Source organism: Nicotiana tabacum, chromosome 21, assembly GCF_000715075.1.
Source record: "Nicotiana tabacum cultivar K326 chromosome 21, ASM71507v2, whole genome shotgun sequence".
NCBI lineage: Eukaryota > Viridiplantae > Streptophyta > Magnoliopsida > Solanales > Solanaceae > Nicotiana > Nicotiana tabacum.
Genome location: NC_134100.1, coordinates 57,274,040 through 57,288,937, shown reverse-complemented (window position 1 = coordinate 57,288,937; position 14,898 = coordinate 57,274,040). Strand labels below are relative to the sequence as shown.

At 38.3% G+C, this 14,898-nt stretch overlaps 1 protein-coding gene across 1 annotated transcript; it reads left to right on the top strand.

Moving 5' to 3' along the window:
* The first annotated feature begins 9,685 nt into the window (after window positions 1-9,685).
* Window positions 9,686-14,245, top strand: LOC107814648 (RAP domain-containing protein, chloroplastic). The gene is made up of 4 exons (XM_016640091.2): window positions 9,686-11,721; window positions 11,838-11,920; window positions 13,177-13,270; window positions 13,903-14,245. The coding sequence occupies exons 1-4, from the start codon at window positions 10,173-10,175 to the stop codon at window positions 14,037-14,039; spliced, it is 1,863 nt and encodes a 620-aa protein (XP_016495577.2). The 5' UTR covers window positions 9,686-10,172; the 3' UTR covers window positions 14,040-14,245.
* Window positions 14,246-14,898: the final 653 nt, after the last annotated feature.

Below are 14,898 nucleotides of genomic sequence, written 5' to 3'. Positions count from 1 at the left end.
TGAGAGGTACCGGATTGTCATCCATGTTAAACAAGTTCGGAAGTTCATGAAATAAAGAGATTTCCTGCGTCAAAGTGTCATGGAGAAGTCTATGAGTCGAGGAGGTCACCTCGGAGGCTGAGGGTACTAGGAAAATAAAATATTCTCACTTGTTTGTCTAACCAAATTGATGTCTTTAGAAAAAAAAGAGAGGTGTACTTCCTATGTGTTATGATTTAAACATGTACAACTGATGTTGAGATACCACTTTTTGGTGATGTAACGCGTGTAATGCTGAGATTTGTGTCATTAATATGTTGTGATGTTTCGGGGGGTTATGGATGTGTTGTTAGAATTGGTTTCTGGGCTCTCTGACAGGTGGATATGCCCAAATATAGGGGAAACTCTGCCGAAATTTCTAGAAATTTGGGGAGTTAGCCGAATTTGGAACATGAGGTGTGTGAATGAAGAGTTAAGTCATGTCTAGCGTTTTAGGTGGACTTTATTTCTCGTTCGAGGATGAATGATCCTAAGTGGGTAGGATGTAAGGCCCCGTAAAAGTTAATGGTGCCAAGGAAGCTAACGTGCCAGAACATAGATTTTTGGATTGTGCAATGCCTCGTGGAGTTGGTAGAAGGATTTGCAGAAAATGACGATTATGTGGTCCATTATGCTATAGCGGATTTGTTCCGTTAACCGCGGAATCACCACGAAATGATTCAGATGCAACTCAAAATTTGAAGACCATTTTGTGGCCATTCTGCAGACAACAGATTTATTCTGCTACTGGGAAATTGTATCACGGAATTGACATACCTTTTTGTGGCCATTCTGCCGGCCACATACCTATTTTGCTACCACGGAATTGCATCACATAATTGACATCGAAGGTTATTTTTGAAAATTTTCTAATCCGACTCTATTTTTATATAATGCCTTAGGGGTCATTTTATAAGTTATAACTTGATGTTTTAGAGTGAGGATATCAATTTAGAGATAGAGGGAAAAGCTCTAACAATTCAACTCTCCAACTCTTCATCAAACCTTGTGAATTCGAGAAGGAAACTCACAAGACCTTCTACTTACAAGGTAAGACTTCATCCCTAGCTTTTATGCAAAGTTTAATAATGTGTTTAAGTAGGATGTTTTCATGGTGGGGCTAGTGGGATGGTGATCGGAAGCAATAAGCCCTCAATCTCGAATTTGGGAGTATGTAAAGACTAGGAAATATGATTTTGGTGGGTTTGAAGTAAATGGTGGGGAATGCATGTGACAATGATGGTTGGTGGGTGTTGTAGGGATATTGTATATTGGTTGGCTTCTTGAAAATTCATTGTGAGGTTATAGGAATTTTTTATTATTTGACCTTGTAGTCGATTTCGCATATTAGGTGTTTGAGGAAACGTCAGAAAGGGCTAAATCTAAGAACACCTTCTTAATTATGGTTAAATTTTGTTTATTTTCTATAGATTGAGGTTGCTAGGAGTATGGAACGTTGTAGTAACTCTAAGGGAAAGCTTCATTGAGGTATGTTGGCTAAACCCCCTTTCTAGAATCGGAATCCATGAGTTCCTCGTAAGTTCCAAATCTGGTTGTTTAAACTTCTATTCCTACTATTCCAAATTGTTTCAATGATTGAAATGCTTAAATGTTTATGTGCTCGAATCATGTTCAAATTTCCCCTATTGTGTTATGCTCCCCCTCCGTGGGAAAATGTCCAAATATGGTTGTTGTAACTAATGCATAAGATTTGAATCCATGTTTCAATTGTAAATCACCATTCTCTCCTTTGTAAGTGTTTCCAACATGTTTGAGTTCTTACATACTCATGAGTTAATACTAAAGATATAAAGCTCCCCTTTGGGAAAAGTATTTCGAGAATAAATGGTGTATTAATCGCTTAAAATTCTAACTTGTGTTTCAATTGGCAATCATTATGCTCAACTCTTTGAAAGAAATTCAATATGTTTAAGTCACTCATTACTAATGAACTTAAAGCTATGACTTTCTAAATCTCTATAGCGCATGTGGGTTATTGAAGTTGTTGTTGTGAAGGCTATTAGCACATTGAGGTTAAAGTTGTGACTATTGATATATCCTTCCCGGTCGAGTCGCTTCTCATTTATTTGTTGTTATTGAGACTTTTGAACACAATGTGGTTGAGTTGTAGGCTATATGTTATGGTAATATCAATATTGTTGATTTTGGCAAGTTGTGACATATGGGCACGTATGGTGCGGGTTGTTATCGTATTGTGATATTGATATGCATGAGGCGGTATAAGGATAGGGATTGATGTGCATGTGGTGACATAAGGTGGGATTTATGCACGTGTTGCTAGTATGGGATTTACTTGAAGCCACACGGCAAGATAAGGGGGCTAAAGTGTGTGAAGCCATTTTGGGAAATTGTTTTCAAAAATATACAAATGCAAGTCTCACGTGGTGATATAAGGAAGATTGTGATTGTAAATTGTGAAAAATGCGGATATGAGGTGTGGTGCCTCTGTTATGATTCTTGTTGTAAATTCTTTGTTAAAAAAACCTGTTGGTTGTACAATTTTGGTTATTTCATTTGCCTTACTTGTATCTGTCCGCATTGAATTACTTATTGTTCTTATCATGTGTTCACTCCTTGTTACCTATACTGCCTTAAATCCTGTTGTTAGTCTACATTATTGTACTGCTTTGTTATTATTCGCTTTCTTATTTCCCGTTATTAGTCTATATTATACTCTGTTCAGTTTTTCTTGTCCTAGTAGGTGTCTTGACCTGGCTTCGTCAATATTCTACCGAGGTTAGGCTTGATACTTACTGGGTACCATTATGGTGTAGTCATGTTATGCTTCTGTATATTTTTGTGCAGATCCAGGTACATCAACTTGTGTCGGACGCCAGTGATTGATTAGTTATTCCCGGAGATTTCAAGGTACACTTGCTCGACGTTCGCAAACCCGAAGTCACCTTCTGCTTTTAGTTGTATTACTTTTTATTTCCTGTTCAAAATAGTATTGTATTTCGAGGTTATTAGTGCATTCTCTATAGAGTTTATAACTCGGTTCCACCAGGTTTTGGGAGTTATTGACAGTTGTATATGTTTGGATTTATTATGATAGACTACCAATTAAGGTTTATATTTAAATCGTTATTCTTGCTAAATCTTGATGTATGTTAGGCTTACCTAGTCTTAGAGACTAGGTGCCATCACGACATCATAAGGTGGGGATTTAGGGTCGTGACAAGTCAACTCTTATAACTTAAACTTCCAACCTTGGAACAAAGTATTCCAAATTACTTCAAAACTTCCCTAAAAGAAAACCAACCATTCCCACAAGTTAAAAAACAACAAAGAAGCATACGGGAAGCAACAAATAGGGGAAACAGGGCTCAAATACACAAAATGACTGTCATGACCCAAACTTCCTCTGTATAACGTCGTGACAGCACCTAGTCTCTACGACTAGGTAATCCTAACAAATTGCGAAAAATAACAAAATGTAAGTAAAACTTGACAACTAACAGCAGTGGATAACTGAATAACTAGTAACAATGTCGCTCGGTATGTACAATAACCAATACTCTATAAATACACAGTCTTCCCAAAACCCGGAACATCGTAAGTCACAAGCTACAGAAGAAAAATAGCAACTCTATACACCAGAGTCTAATAAAAGGAATACAGGAAGTGTTTGACATAGGGGAGAATAGAGGGGGACTCCTAGGTCTGCGGACATGACAGATATACCTTGAAGTCTCTGTACAACACCAAGCACTCTCAGCTAATTGCGGGGCTGATAAGAAGTACCTGGATCTACACACAAAAACATGTGCAAAAGAGTAGCATGAATACACCACAACGGTACCCAGTAAGTGCCAAGCCTACCCTCGGTCGAGAAGTGACGAGGTCAGGTCATGCACACTGGTATATAATACATAAAGCAGGGAAATATAACAATATATTAAGAGAGTGGAATTTAACAAAAGGAAAACACAGCAAAAAAAGCAGTACAACATAGGGGTAAACAGCAGGGGATCTCCCGAAATACCGTCTCGTAGTCCCGAAGTAAAGAAGTAAAGAGATCTCCCGAGGTACCGCCTCGTAGTCTCAAAAGTAAATGTGCAGGGAGAACTCCCGAGGTACCGCCTCGTAGTCTCAAAAGTAAATATGCAGGGAGAACTCCTGAGGTACCGCCTCGTAGTCTCAAAAGTAAATGTGCAGGGAGAACTCCCGAGGAACCGCCTCGTAGTCTCAAAAGTAAATATGCAGGGAGAACTCCCGAGGTACCGCCTCGTAGTCTCAAAAGTAAATGTGCAGGGAGAACTCCGGAGGAACTGCCTCGTAGTCTCAAAAGTAAATATGCAGGGAGAACTCTCAAGGAACTGCCTCGTAGTCTCAAAAGTAAACACACAGCTCAAACCGATAAATACGATAATTAACAACAAGCTTTCTACAGTTATACTGATAAAGAACAAGGAAAAGCAGGAAAATCAACTAGGCATGCTTCACAGAGTTCAAATAAGCAGTTAAATCACGTAGACATGCGATATTAGACTAAACATGATAACTACACATATTGGAATAACTCAATTAAGAATGAAAACAGACTAATACTCATTTAAACGGTATAACTCAAATTAAAGGAAAAATAAGTTACTACTCAGTAAAATAAATCGGGGTTTACAACAAATAGCCCGTGTACATACTCATCACCTCATGTACATAGCGCTCACATGTCACAACAGTACCAAATCCTAAGGGAATTTCTCCCATACAAGGTTAGGCAAGCCACTTACCTCGAACCAAGCTCAATCAATCAGTAAGAATGCCCTTTCCTCGATTATCCGACTCCGAATTGCCCATATCTAGCCAAAAACAATTTCATACCATAAATACAACTATAATATACTAATTTAATTAATGAAATCAAGACTTTAACAAGAATTTTAAAAATCTCCCTAAAAAGCCTCCCCGGGCCCACGTCTCGAAATCGGGAAAAAGTCACAAAATATGAACACCCATTCACTCACGAGTTCACTCGTACCAAAATTATCCAAATCCGATATCAAAATCTCAATCAAAACCCAAAATCTTAGTTGAAGAACTTCTTCCCATTTTTTCCACCCAAATCAGAAATTAAAAGATGAAATTAGCGATAGATTAGTGGGATATAACCAAAATCAAGTGAAGAATCGTTACCCAATTTATGTCTCTGAAAATCCCTCAAAATCTCGCCCAAATCCGAGCTCTCAAACTCAAGTTTTGATAAAAATGGCCAAACCCTCGTTTTTGAAATCTTATATTCTGCCAAGGAAAATCCTTCTTCGCGAACACATAAGGAACCTCGCGTTCGCAAAGCACAACTTACTTTGGCCCAAAATCCCTTCATCGCGAACGCGATACCCTTGTTGTGAATGCGAAGACCACTCAGCTCAACCCTACGCGAACGCGGGACCAACATTGCGAACGCGTAGGCAAAAAGGTCTGGGTCCCAGCCGCTCAACTTTCTCTACGCGAACGCGATGCCCTTCTTGCGTTCGCGATGCACTGCCTAACAACCCCTTCGCGAACGTGACCCCCGCTGTACGAACGCGAAAAACAATCTTCCTCCTGCCTCCAGCTCCTCTTCGCGAATGCGGAATACCCCTCGCGAACGCGAAGAAGGAAACCAACAACTGGGAAAACTAGAAAATCTGCTATCTTTCACAAGTCCAAAATGATCCGTTAAGCATCCGAAACTCACCCGAGGCCCCCGGGTAAGATGTAGGCAGATTCGTGGAAAAGAAATTTGATTAAATTATATTTTGTTAATTGTAATTTGAGCTTGCCGCTCAAAATGGTTGTTGAAGTAATCAGAGAGATTATTGTGAATTATATTGTTGTTGTTTGGTGACTTTTAGTAACTTATGGGATGTAGTAAAAACAGGGGAGGTGCTGTCCATTTTTTTATAAAATATTTATTTTGAAATATAAGAGTTACAATGCTTATATGATGTCTACGAAGTCGGGTTACTCATTGTAGACGTAAGAAGATCATATTGAGCTTGATTGACGATTGGAGAGAAGATTGCAAAGGTATGTTAAGGCTATACCTTCTTTCCTTTTGGCATGATCCATATGATACAATGAAACGAGCAAGCACGCCACTTTCACGAATGATTCTATTCCTAGAAGTACTAGTGTTACCTATGTTCTTGATTCCCCATATGTCCTACTATCATATCGTATGTTCATGGGTCTCATGACATTTCGAGAGATCTTATTGACTTATTTCATTATGCACTGCATTCATTTATACATGTATATTGACCCATGACCATATGGCGTTATATACGCGTATAGTATATGTATATGGGGTATGGGAGAAAGGTTATGGCGTTATATATGCACCACCACCTGATCAGCTGGTATACGTTGATGATTTCGCCCACAGTGGCTGAGATGATATGATGGGATGCCCTCAGAGGCTTGATGATGTTATGTACGCATATACCTATGCATGGTATGGCATTTATACGCACATGCGTGACATTATAAATTTTTCATGATTCAAAGAGCTATTCAGAATTACAGGTTGAGTTCTTTACTCCATATTTCTTTCATGTCTTTTATATACTACTGTCATGCCTTACATACTCGATACTTTATTTGTACTGACATCCCTTTTGCCTTGGGGACGCTGCGTTTTATGCCCGCAGGTCCCGATAGACAGGTTGAGAGTTCTCCTAGTAGGCTATCAGCTTAGCGGAAGGTGTTGGTGCACTCCATTTGCTTCAGAATTGCCTATTTGGTCAGTGTGATTTGGACATGTATTAATTAGTATGGCGGGACCCTGTCCCGACTTTTATGACATTTATGTACTCTTATAGGCTTGTAGATAGATGTCATGTATATGGATACTTGTATGGCCTTATCGGCCTATATTTTGAGTATAAAAATATTCATGTCGGCCTTATAGGCCCTTATGTCACATGCATAAGTTTGTATTTTATGTTGGGCCGTCCTATGTCTAGTATTCCCTTATGTTTTATTCCGGTTATCTCATGATATCACTTCTGGCCCATTTACCCATGATGGTATGATAAGAAATATACGTTACGTTGGTTCTCGGTTAGGTAAGGCACCGGGTGCCCGTCGCGGCCCATCGATCGCAAGAGAGGGGTCTCTTCTCGAAGGTTGAAACAATGACAACCACTAAGCCAAAAGATATTAAATTTTATAATTAATGACTAAGTGTTAAATGCAAATTATCAATCATACTCCACTTAATTTGATTTGGGAAGCTATAACTGTGCACGTTGTAACTTTAAAGATTTTATTTCCAAAATGTACACTAAATCTATGGATTATTAAATGTAAAATAAATATATCACACAATATGAGATGCTATTATTGTCGTAATATTAAGATGCAGTAATAATTCTTTTTATATTGTTATGATATCATGATATACATAAATGAAAACTTAAACATACATGCTGTCAGCATCGCGCTCTGTATATACGGATATTCTTCTACGTAATAACTCGAATTTCAAATCATTCACTACAACACTTCTACTATTATGGTTAACACAAATAACCTATTACATGTTGACAAAATATTCAATCATCACGTTCTTAAAAGTAAACATTTGAACCATTTATGTATAACATTCAACAACTTTCAAATTTAAGTCCTTTAAGATATAAAATATTTGCTCAACAGAAAAAAATTTCATTTATACCTTATGATATTCTGAGAGAAAACCTACAACTAGAAAAGATTGAATGTGAAAATCTAGTAAAGCTTATTAGTTTTTTTTCTTTACAAAATCTAACACCAAGATCAAACTATTTTTTTTGTTTCCCATACGGTGTCCTATACCCCATTAAAGCCCCGACTAATTGAAATTTGTGCCGTATTATGAGGTTTTTTAATTCTCAAAACTCGATCCCAAGATCGCTTGGTGGTTGGTCAAACTAAATTTTATCCATATTAGACTTGCTCCAAGTGCACCATAGGGCAAGTCGGATGTTAATTTAGCTCCTTGTTGGATCATTTTTTATCCATTACAGCAACGTTATTTCTTCCAAATTGGATTAGTATACAGAATTATACCAGCTCCTACTAAATGTAGCCAGCAATGATTCTTGAACACTTTAGATTTTTGCCTTAAAATTTCTCTTACAAACCAATTCATTAGCATTCACTAGGCCCAAATACTATTTGGATAGAGAACGAATGGGGAGAAATTCAAAAAATAGCCATATTTACAAGTGGTAATTGAAAAATAGCCACAGTTTCAAAAGTAATCGAAATTTAGCCACTTTTCATGTAAAGATAAATCTGAACGAAAACACTGTTCAAAATCCGGAAAATATTCCAGCATAATATACTGGAACTCCAGCATAATAAAACGAACTCCAGCATATTATACTGGAGTTCCAGCATAATATACTGGAACTCCAGCATAATAAAACGGTACATCATAATATGCTGTAAGTTCATACATAAGTGTTTCAATCTCCAGTATATTATCCTGGACCGGTCCGTGTTGCAGTAAAATAGTGGTTATTTTTCAATGACTTTACAAATGCTGGCTATTTTTGAATTAACCGTCCGAAAACTGACTAGCCCATGCTATTTTTACGAACGAATATCTAGATTTTTTATTGAGCCCAAATTGTGATTGGTTCGAGTCATTTGACCCGCCAACTTCAAAATGTAGAGTGGCACCAAGTACAGAGTTAAGTTCACAAATACCTTGAAAGGAGGTGGTCTTAAACTTTTAACCTTTGGGATAGGTCACTCAACCAATGGATAAAAGTTTAAGTTTAACAAGTTTTGCACCACAAGCAAAACTGTTAACCTTTGACTTTGCAGGTTTGCCCATTGGTTAGGCAACATGCCCCGAACGTCAAAAGTTAAAAGCACCCCTTATGGTGTCCTATTTTCTGGGGCAAGTGCAAAAACAACCATTTTATTGATGCTATTTAGTGATTAACCAACACTTATTTTGTCCTAAAATTTTAAATTAAAATTCTTAACTTCAGGACGATTCGGGTTATTTGTGTCCCAAAAAATTGAACTAGAAAACTGAAATTAAGGGCGCACTGACTAATTCCTAAATAGTAGTCCTTCAGAGTGACTACCTGGTGTCATTTCTATCCTATTTTGTCATTTTCTGATAGATATCCATTTTTAGCACCTCTATTTAAAATACGTTTACTTTTTAAAAATTATTTAAAATTTAGTCAATTTTAGTGATCTTCAAATTCTTCAAACTTAACCTCCTTTGTTGTTGTTGCTTCTTCTTTTTCATACCTTAGAGTTTGAACTTGGGCTCTATCAAATCATAACTTTAAACCTCAGGTTCGCAACTTTAAAATTGGAAACTCCAAATTCGTGATTTTCTACTCCAGACCTGCATGTTTGAAGTTGATTTTGGGCGGCTAAACTTTAAAATATTTATAAGTTTCGGCTATTCATTAAATAGGTCATAAGAAGGCTATTTTATGCACTTGGCCCACTTCAAACGACACTATTAATGGATTATCTTCTTCCGCCATGACAATTGAAGCACCACCACCACTCCTCCATAGCTTCCAACTCTCCCCTGAAATGAATCTCTCTCTCTCTCTCTCTCTCTCTCTCTCTCTCTCTCTCTCTCTCTCTCTCTCTCTCTCTCTCTCTCTCTCTCTCTCTCTCTCTCTCTCTCTCTCTCTCTCTCTCTCTCTCTCTCTCTCTCTCTCTCTCTCTCTCTCTCTCTCTCTCTCTCTCTCTCTCTCTCTCTCTCTCTCTCTCTCTCTCTCTCTCTCTCTCTCTCTCTCTCTCTCTCTCTCTCTCTCTCTCTCTCTCTCTCTCTCTCTCTCTCTCTCTCTCTCTCTCTCTCTCTCTCTCTCTCTCTCTCTCTCTCTCTCTCTCTCTCTCTCTCTCTCTCTCTCTCTCTCTCTCTCTCTCTCTCTCTCTCTCTCTCTCTCTCTCTCTCTCTCTCTCTCTCTCTCTCTCTCTCTCTCTCTCATCCTGCAAAGACTTCATTTTTAACTAGTAATCCAGGAATTAAATTATCCTCCAAGTTTCATATTCTATTCCACAAGACTTGTCGTTTAGCTCCCAATTCCTTAGGGACTAAAATATTAGTTGATAATAAACAAGAAGAAGAAAATCAGGAAAACCCGGCCAATGTGGACTGGGAAGCAAAGTTCCTTGGAAAGATGGACCCGTCTGAAGATGCTTTGCCTGAGAAGAAGAAAAAAAAGATAAACTCTAGATTGCTTAAGGATACTGAAACAATGGACTGGTGTATGAATGCTAGGAAAGTTGCTCTCAAGTCTATTGAAGCTAGAGGATTGACCCCTGTTATAAAGAGTATGGTTAGTGGTAATAAAAAGACCAAAAAGAAGAAAATAAAGTCCAAAGTTGATAAGCGAAACCCGGATGAAGAAATTGATGCAGACTCGGATGATGAAGATCTTGATTTGGATGCTGAAATTCCTCTAGGCAATGCAAGTCACCTTAAGAGGACAGTTAGTATGTTTGCTGATGGTATGTTTGAGGAACAGAAAGCTAAAACCATGGAAACGTTTGTCCAAAGGCTATCTGAGTTTGCAGGGCCATCAGACCGTAAGAAAGAAATTAGCTTGAATAAAGCAATTGTTGAAGCAATGACGGCTGAGGAGGTGTTGGAAGTTACTGCTGAGACGGTCTCAGCTGTTGCAAAAGGGCTTAGCCCTTCGCCTCTTTCTCCATTAAATATAGCTACAGCGCTGCATAGGATAGCGAAGAACATGGAGAAAGTTTCAATGGTTAGGAGTAGAAGATTGGCATTTGCTCGCCAGAGAGAGATGTGTATGCTTGTTGGCATTGCTATGACTGCTTTGCCTGAGTGCTCGGCACAAGGTGTTTCAAATATTGCGTGGGCGCTGTCAAAGATTGGCGGTGAGCTTCTCTATTTGACAGAAATGGATAGAGTGGCAGAAGTGGCGTTGACTAAGGTTGATGAGTTCAATTCACAAAATGTTGCTAATGTAGCTGGGGCTTTTGCTTCAATGCAGCATTCTGCTCCAGAACTATTTTCGGGGTTAGCAAGAACGGCCTCAGGCATAATCCACACTTTTCAGCCTCAAGAGATTGCTCAAGTCTTGTGGGCTTTTGCTTCTCTGAATTTGCAAGCTGGTCCCATGCTCGATTCTCTTGATAATGTTTTTAGTGATGTCAATCAATTCAAATGCAGCTTGAGTGAAGGTAAGCTACCTTATAGTAAAGAAAGGACAGCAGATGGTATTGCAGATGTTGAGTCTGGAGCTATTAACTCTCCCGTGCTAGTGTTTAATAGGGATCAGCTAGGTAATATATCATGGTCTTATGCTGTTCTTGAGCAGATGAATCGAGTTTTCTTTGCTAATGTATGGAATACTCTCAGCTATTTTGAGGAGCAACGAATATCTGAGCAGTATAGAGAAGACATTATGTTTGCTTCTCAAGTTCATCTTGTGAACCAATGTCTCAAGCTAGAGTACGCGCATCTTGACTTATGCCTTAAAGGTGAACTGGAGGAGAAAATTTGCAATGCTGGAAGGACAAAACGGTTCAATCAGAAGGTTACTTCCTCATTTCAGAAGGAGGTTGCTCGCCTTCTTGTCAGCACTGGACTAGATTGGGTAAGAGAATATGCAGTGGATGGTTATACTCTGGACGCAGTCGTTGTTGACAGAAGAGTTGCTCTTGAGATAGACGGCCCTACTCATTTCTCAAGGAACTCAGGTGCTTATTAATTTATTATCATCTGCAGACCTGTTAGTATCATTATTCATAAGTCTCCCAAAAGTTAAAAGGTAACATTTTCTCAAATAGGTAATGACATTACTACCTCCTTGCAGGAATCCCCTTGGGACATACAATGCTAAAACGCAGATATATCAGTGCTGCTGGTTGGAGGCTCATATCTGTCCCTCATCAGGAAGTGAGTTTTGGCATATTTTCATTTTTGATCAGTTATATTTCATTGAGGTTAAGGCATTCTTATCTTAATATCTTAAGTTAATATCTTTGTTAACTACTTCTTACCTTCCCTTCATGCCTAAAAAAAGGGAGAAAACTGGTGGCCACATGAGAAATACTGAAGAATTTCCACCCAACATTAGGTTCACTTGCTCTCCTGTATTTGATATTTTCCACCCTCATTCATCACTTACTTAACGAGCAACTAAATGTCAAAGAAAAATAGACAGACAGATTCAGTGGCGGACGCACATGGTGGAAAGCGGGTTCAACTGAATCCGCTTCGTCAAAAAATAATACTGTGTATATGTATAAATTACGATTAAAGCTGCATAAATTTTGTATAAATATTTTATTTGAACCCACTTGACAACTACTATTTTACGACTAAAGTTATGTACTTCTAAGATTGAACCCGCTTGCACAAAATCCTGGGTCCGCCACTGGACAGATTGATGATATGTGTGATACAAACAATGCTTGCAGGGAGCAAGGGTCTGGGTTTAGCTTAATACCTCACCCTCTCTATCTTCGAAAAATGAGCAAACCAAGTGATAGCAAACCTCCATGTCTATTCCCTCAGTTTATCCCCTGATTCCCCTCATTCATTCATGAGGCAAGAGCCCTTAGAGTCAACAGGGGTAACCCTAGCTTGCCAATCTGTACGTTTTGAAGGGTGAGTAACCATGGACTTCCTAAAATGATTTTAAAAAAAATACCATGGGCTTCCTATGAGCCATTACCGAAAGTTCCATTTGCTAAGTGCCAAACCATGTGAAGTTGCATGTGTCCCCAGAAGTTTTCGGGTGTTATGGTCAACTTAAGAAACAAATTTTCTTTACAGCTATATTTTTGGAGGGAGAGGAAATGAGTTGTTAAATCATTCTCTTCTCGTGAGAGCTGTTTCGATTAATGAATAGCTCTCTAGGTGTTATTATGACAGTAGGGCAATTCAATCCAACGAGGAAAACTATTCAGAGCAGCTTCAATAATTAGATGTTGGTCTGACATTGTATTTACCTCCTTTATTCAGAGCAGCTTCAATAATTTGATGTTGGTCTGACATTGTATTTACCTCCTTTCTCACTTTATATTAACAATTTGTTAAGATAGGTCATAGACTCATACTCAAGTATGAAAGGACATCTTTTTTAGCATAGACGTAACAAAGGCAAATGATAAATTGACTGAGTGGTCCTTGTTGATTCTATTTTGCAGTGGGAAGAGCTCCAAGGAGGGTTTGAGCAGTTAGAGTATCTCCGTGGCATTATTGAAGGGAGCTTCAATGTGGAAATGGAAGATGGTCATTCAAGTATAGAATAGGGAAATCTATAGCTGTATTTTACTGTGCTTCAGTTGTTTGCTCTTCATTCCTCTGTCATATAGCAGATATATATTTCTCTTACTTTTCAAAGTGAGATTGTACTAATGCGGATTACTTCAATTTTTGATAGGTAGTATTTGTTAAACCACTTAGACGATTCGTATAACCGACTCAAATAGATTATAATTGAGGTGTAGTTGATTGATTGAACAATATACACCACAAATACTAGAGTGAGATATATCAGCAACCTTTCTTGTCTTTATTTAACCTCAGAAAGCCTTTAAATCTCACAGAAGAATGTTGTTTGCTATAGCTGTCTGCAAAAGTTGTCACTTATATAGGCTGAGATGCAAGTCCCAATAAAAGCTGGATACTCTTAGTTCAGTGACATCTTTATATCTCTTCTGCACTTAGCTTGTTCAATGTACAGTGAGAACATAGATGCAAATGAAACCAGATCGATGACTTTCTGCATTAAGTTGATCATGTAATTACTCTCTTCCTCCGTCATTTAGACAGTAAATTCACTATTTGGGCAGACAATTTAGGCCTATATTGTTTTCTCCATTCTTTTTTCTCTTACCCATGGACAGTCACTAATGCTTGCATTATGATAGGTTGTCTATATCACACCCCTTGGGTTGCAGCCCTTCTCCGGACCCTGCGTGAACGCGAAATGCCTAGTGCACCGGGCTGCCCTTTTTTACCCGTGGACAGCTTACTTTGGGTGGAAGACAAGTGTGACTGGATTTAATTGTGAAGTCCTCTTGGTGGAGTATTACTGAGATCACTTCTGCTTAAAGATGGAGATTTATGAATTTCCTACTAAATATCAATCCTCTATGTTGTTGGGAATTCTTTAAAATGGTCTTTGAAGTTGTATGCTTGTAATAGAATTCATTTAAAAGATTAAGTTGTTAGATAGAACTACACAATTTTAATTATTTACTTTACGTCTTCAACATGTCCCCTCACTTGATTCCTTTTTTCATAGTTAAGCACATGGAAATTATTTTTTTATAATTGGACTGTGAGACTAATACTCAGGACCTCTACTTGATTTGATATCATGTTGAATTGTGTGAGCATCTCATCTAAAAACTTAAATTGTTTGAGAGACTTACATAATTAATTTGAATTACTTAATTTATTTCTTCAAGAAAGTATGTGGATCATACTGCCTCAACAGAACCCACAAACCTTTTACTGTAGGATCAGAATTATTATATGGTGCAAACCTCCTTATGATTTTGCCAGTGGCCCTGAAGTTGCTGGCTTTTTATGTAGGTTTTTTAATATTTTCTTGCCGAGCCGTGACGTTATTCCTGTGTTTTTGAGTGTTCTTCAGCACTTGCAGGTTGCCAATAAGGAGATTGAGTTCAACTACTGGCATTCTATACGGTCGAAATAGATTTCGGCCTTCGTACGATCGATCGAGGTCAAAACGTAATAGATCGGAGTAAGACTTCGAGATGGGTTCCGAAGATGGTACAAACAAGCTTCGAGCTCGAGGGACCGATCTATGTCGAGCTCGATATCATTATCAAGCTCGAATCCAAATCAAACTATGATGCAAAGTAAAGTTATCAAGATTATGATTCAGAGACTGACCA

Coding starts and splice junctions, on each gene's coding strand:
- LOC107814648 (XM_016640091.2), top strand. CDS start 10,173: ATGGACCCGTCTGAAGATGCTTTGCCTGAGAAGAAGAAAAAAAAGATA. Junction 11,722..11,837: donor TCATTTCTCAAGGAACTCAG/GTGCTTATTAAT, acceptor ACCTCCTTGCAG/GAATCCCCTTGGGACATACA. Junction 11,921..13,176: donor TATCTGTCCCTCATCAGGAA/GTGAGTTTTGGC, acceptor TCTATTTTGCAG/TGGGAAGAGCTCCAAGGAGG.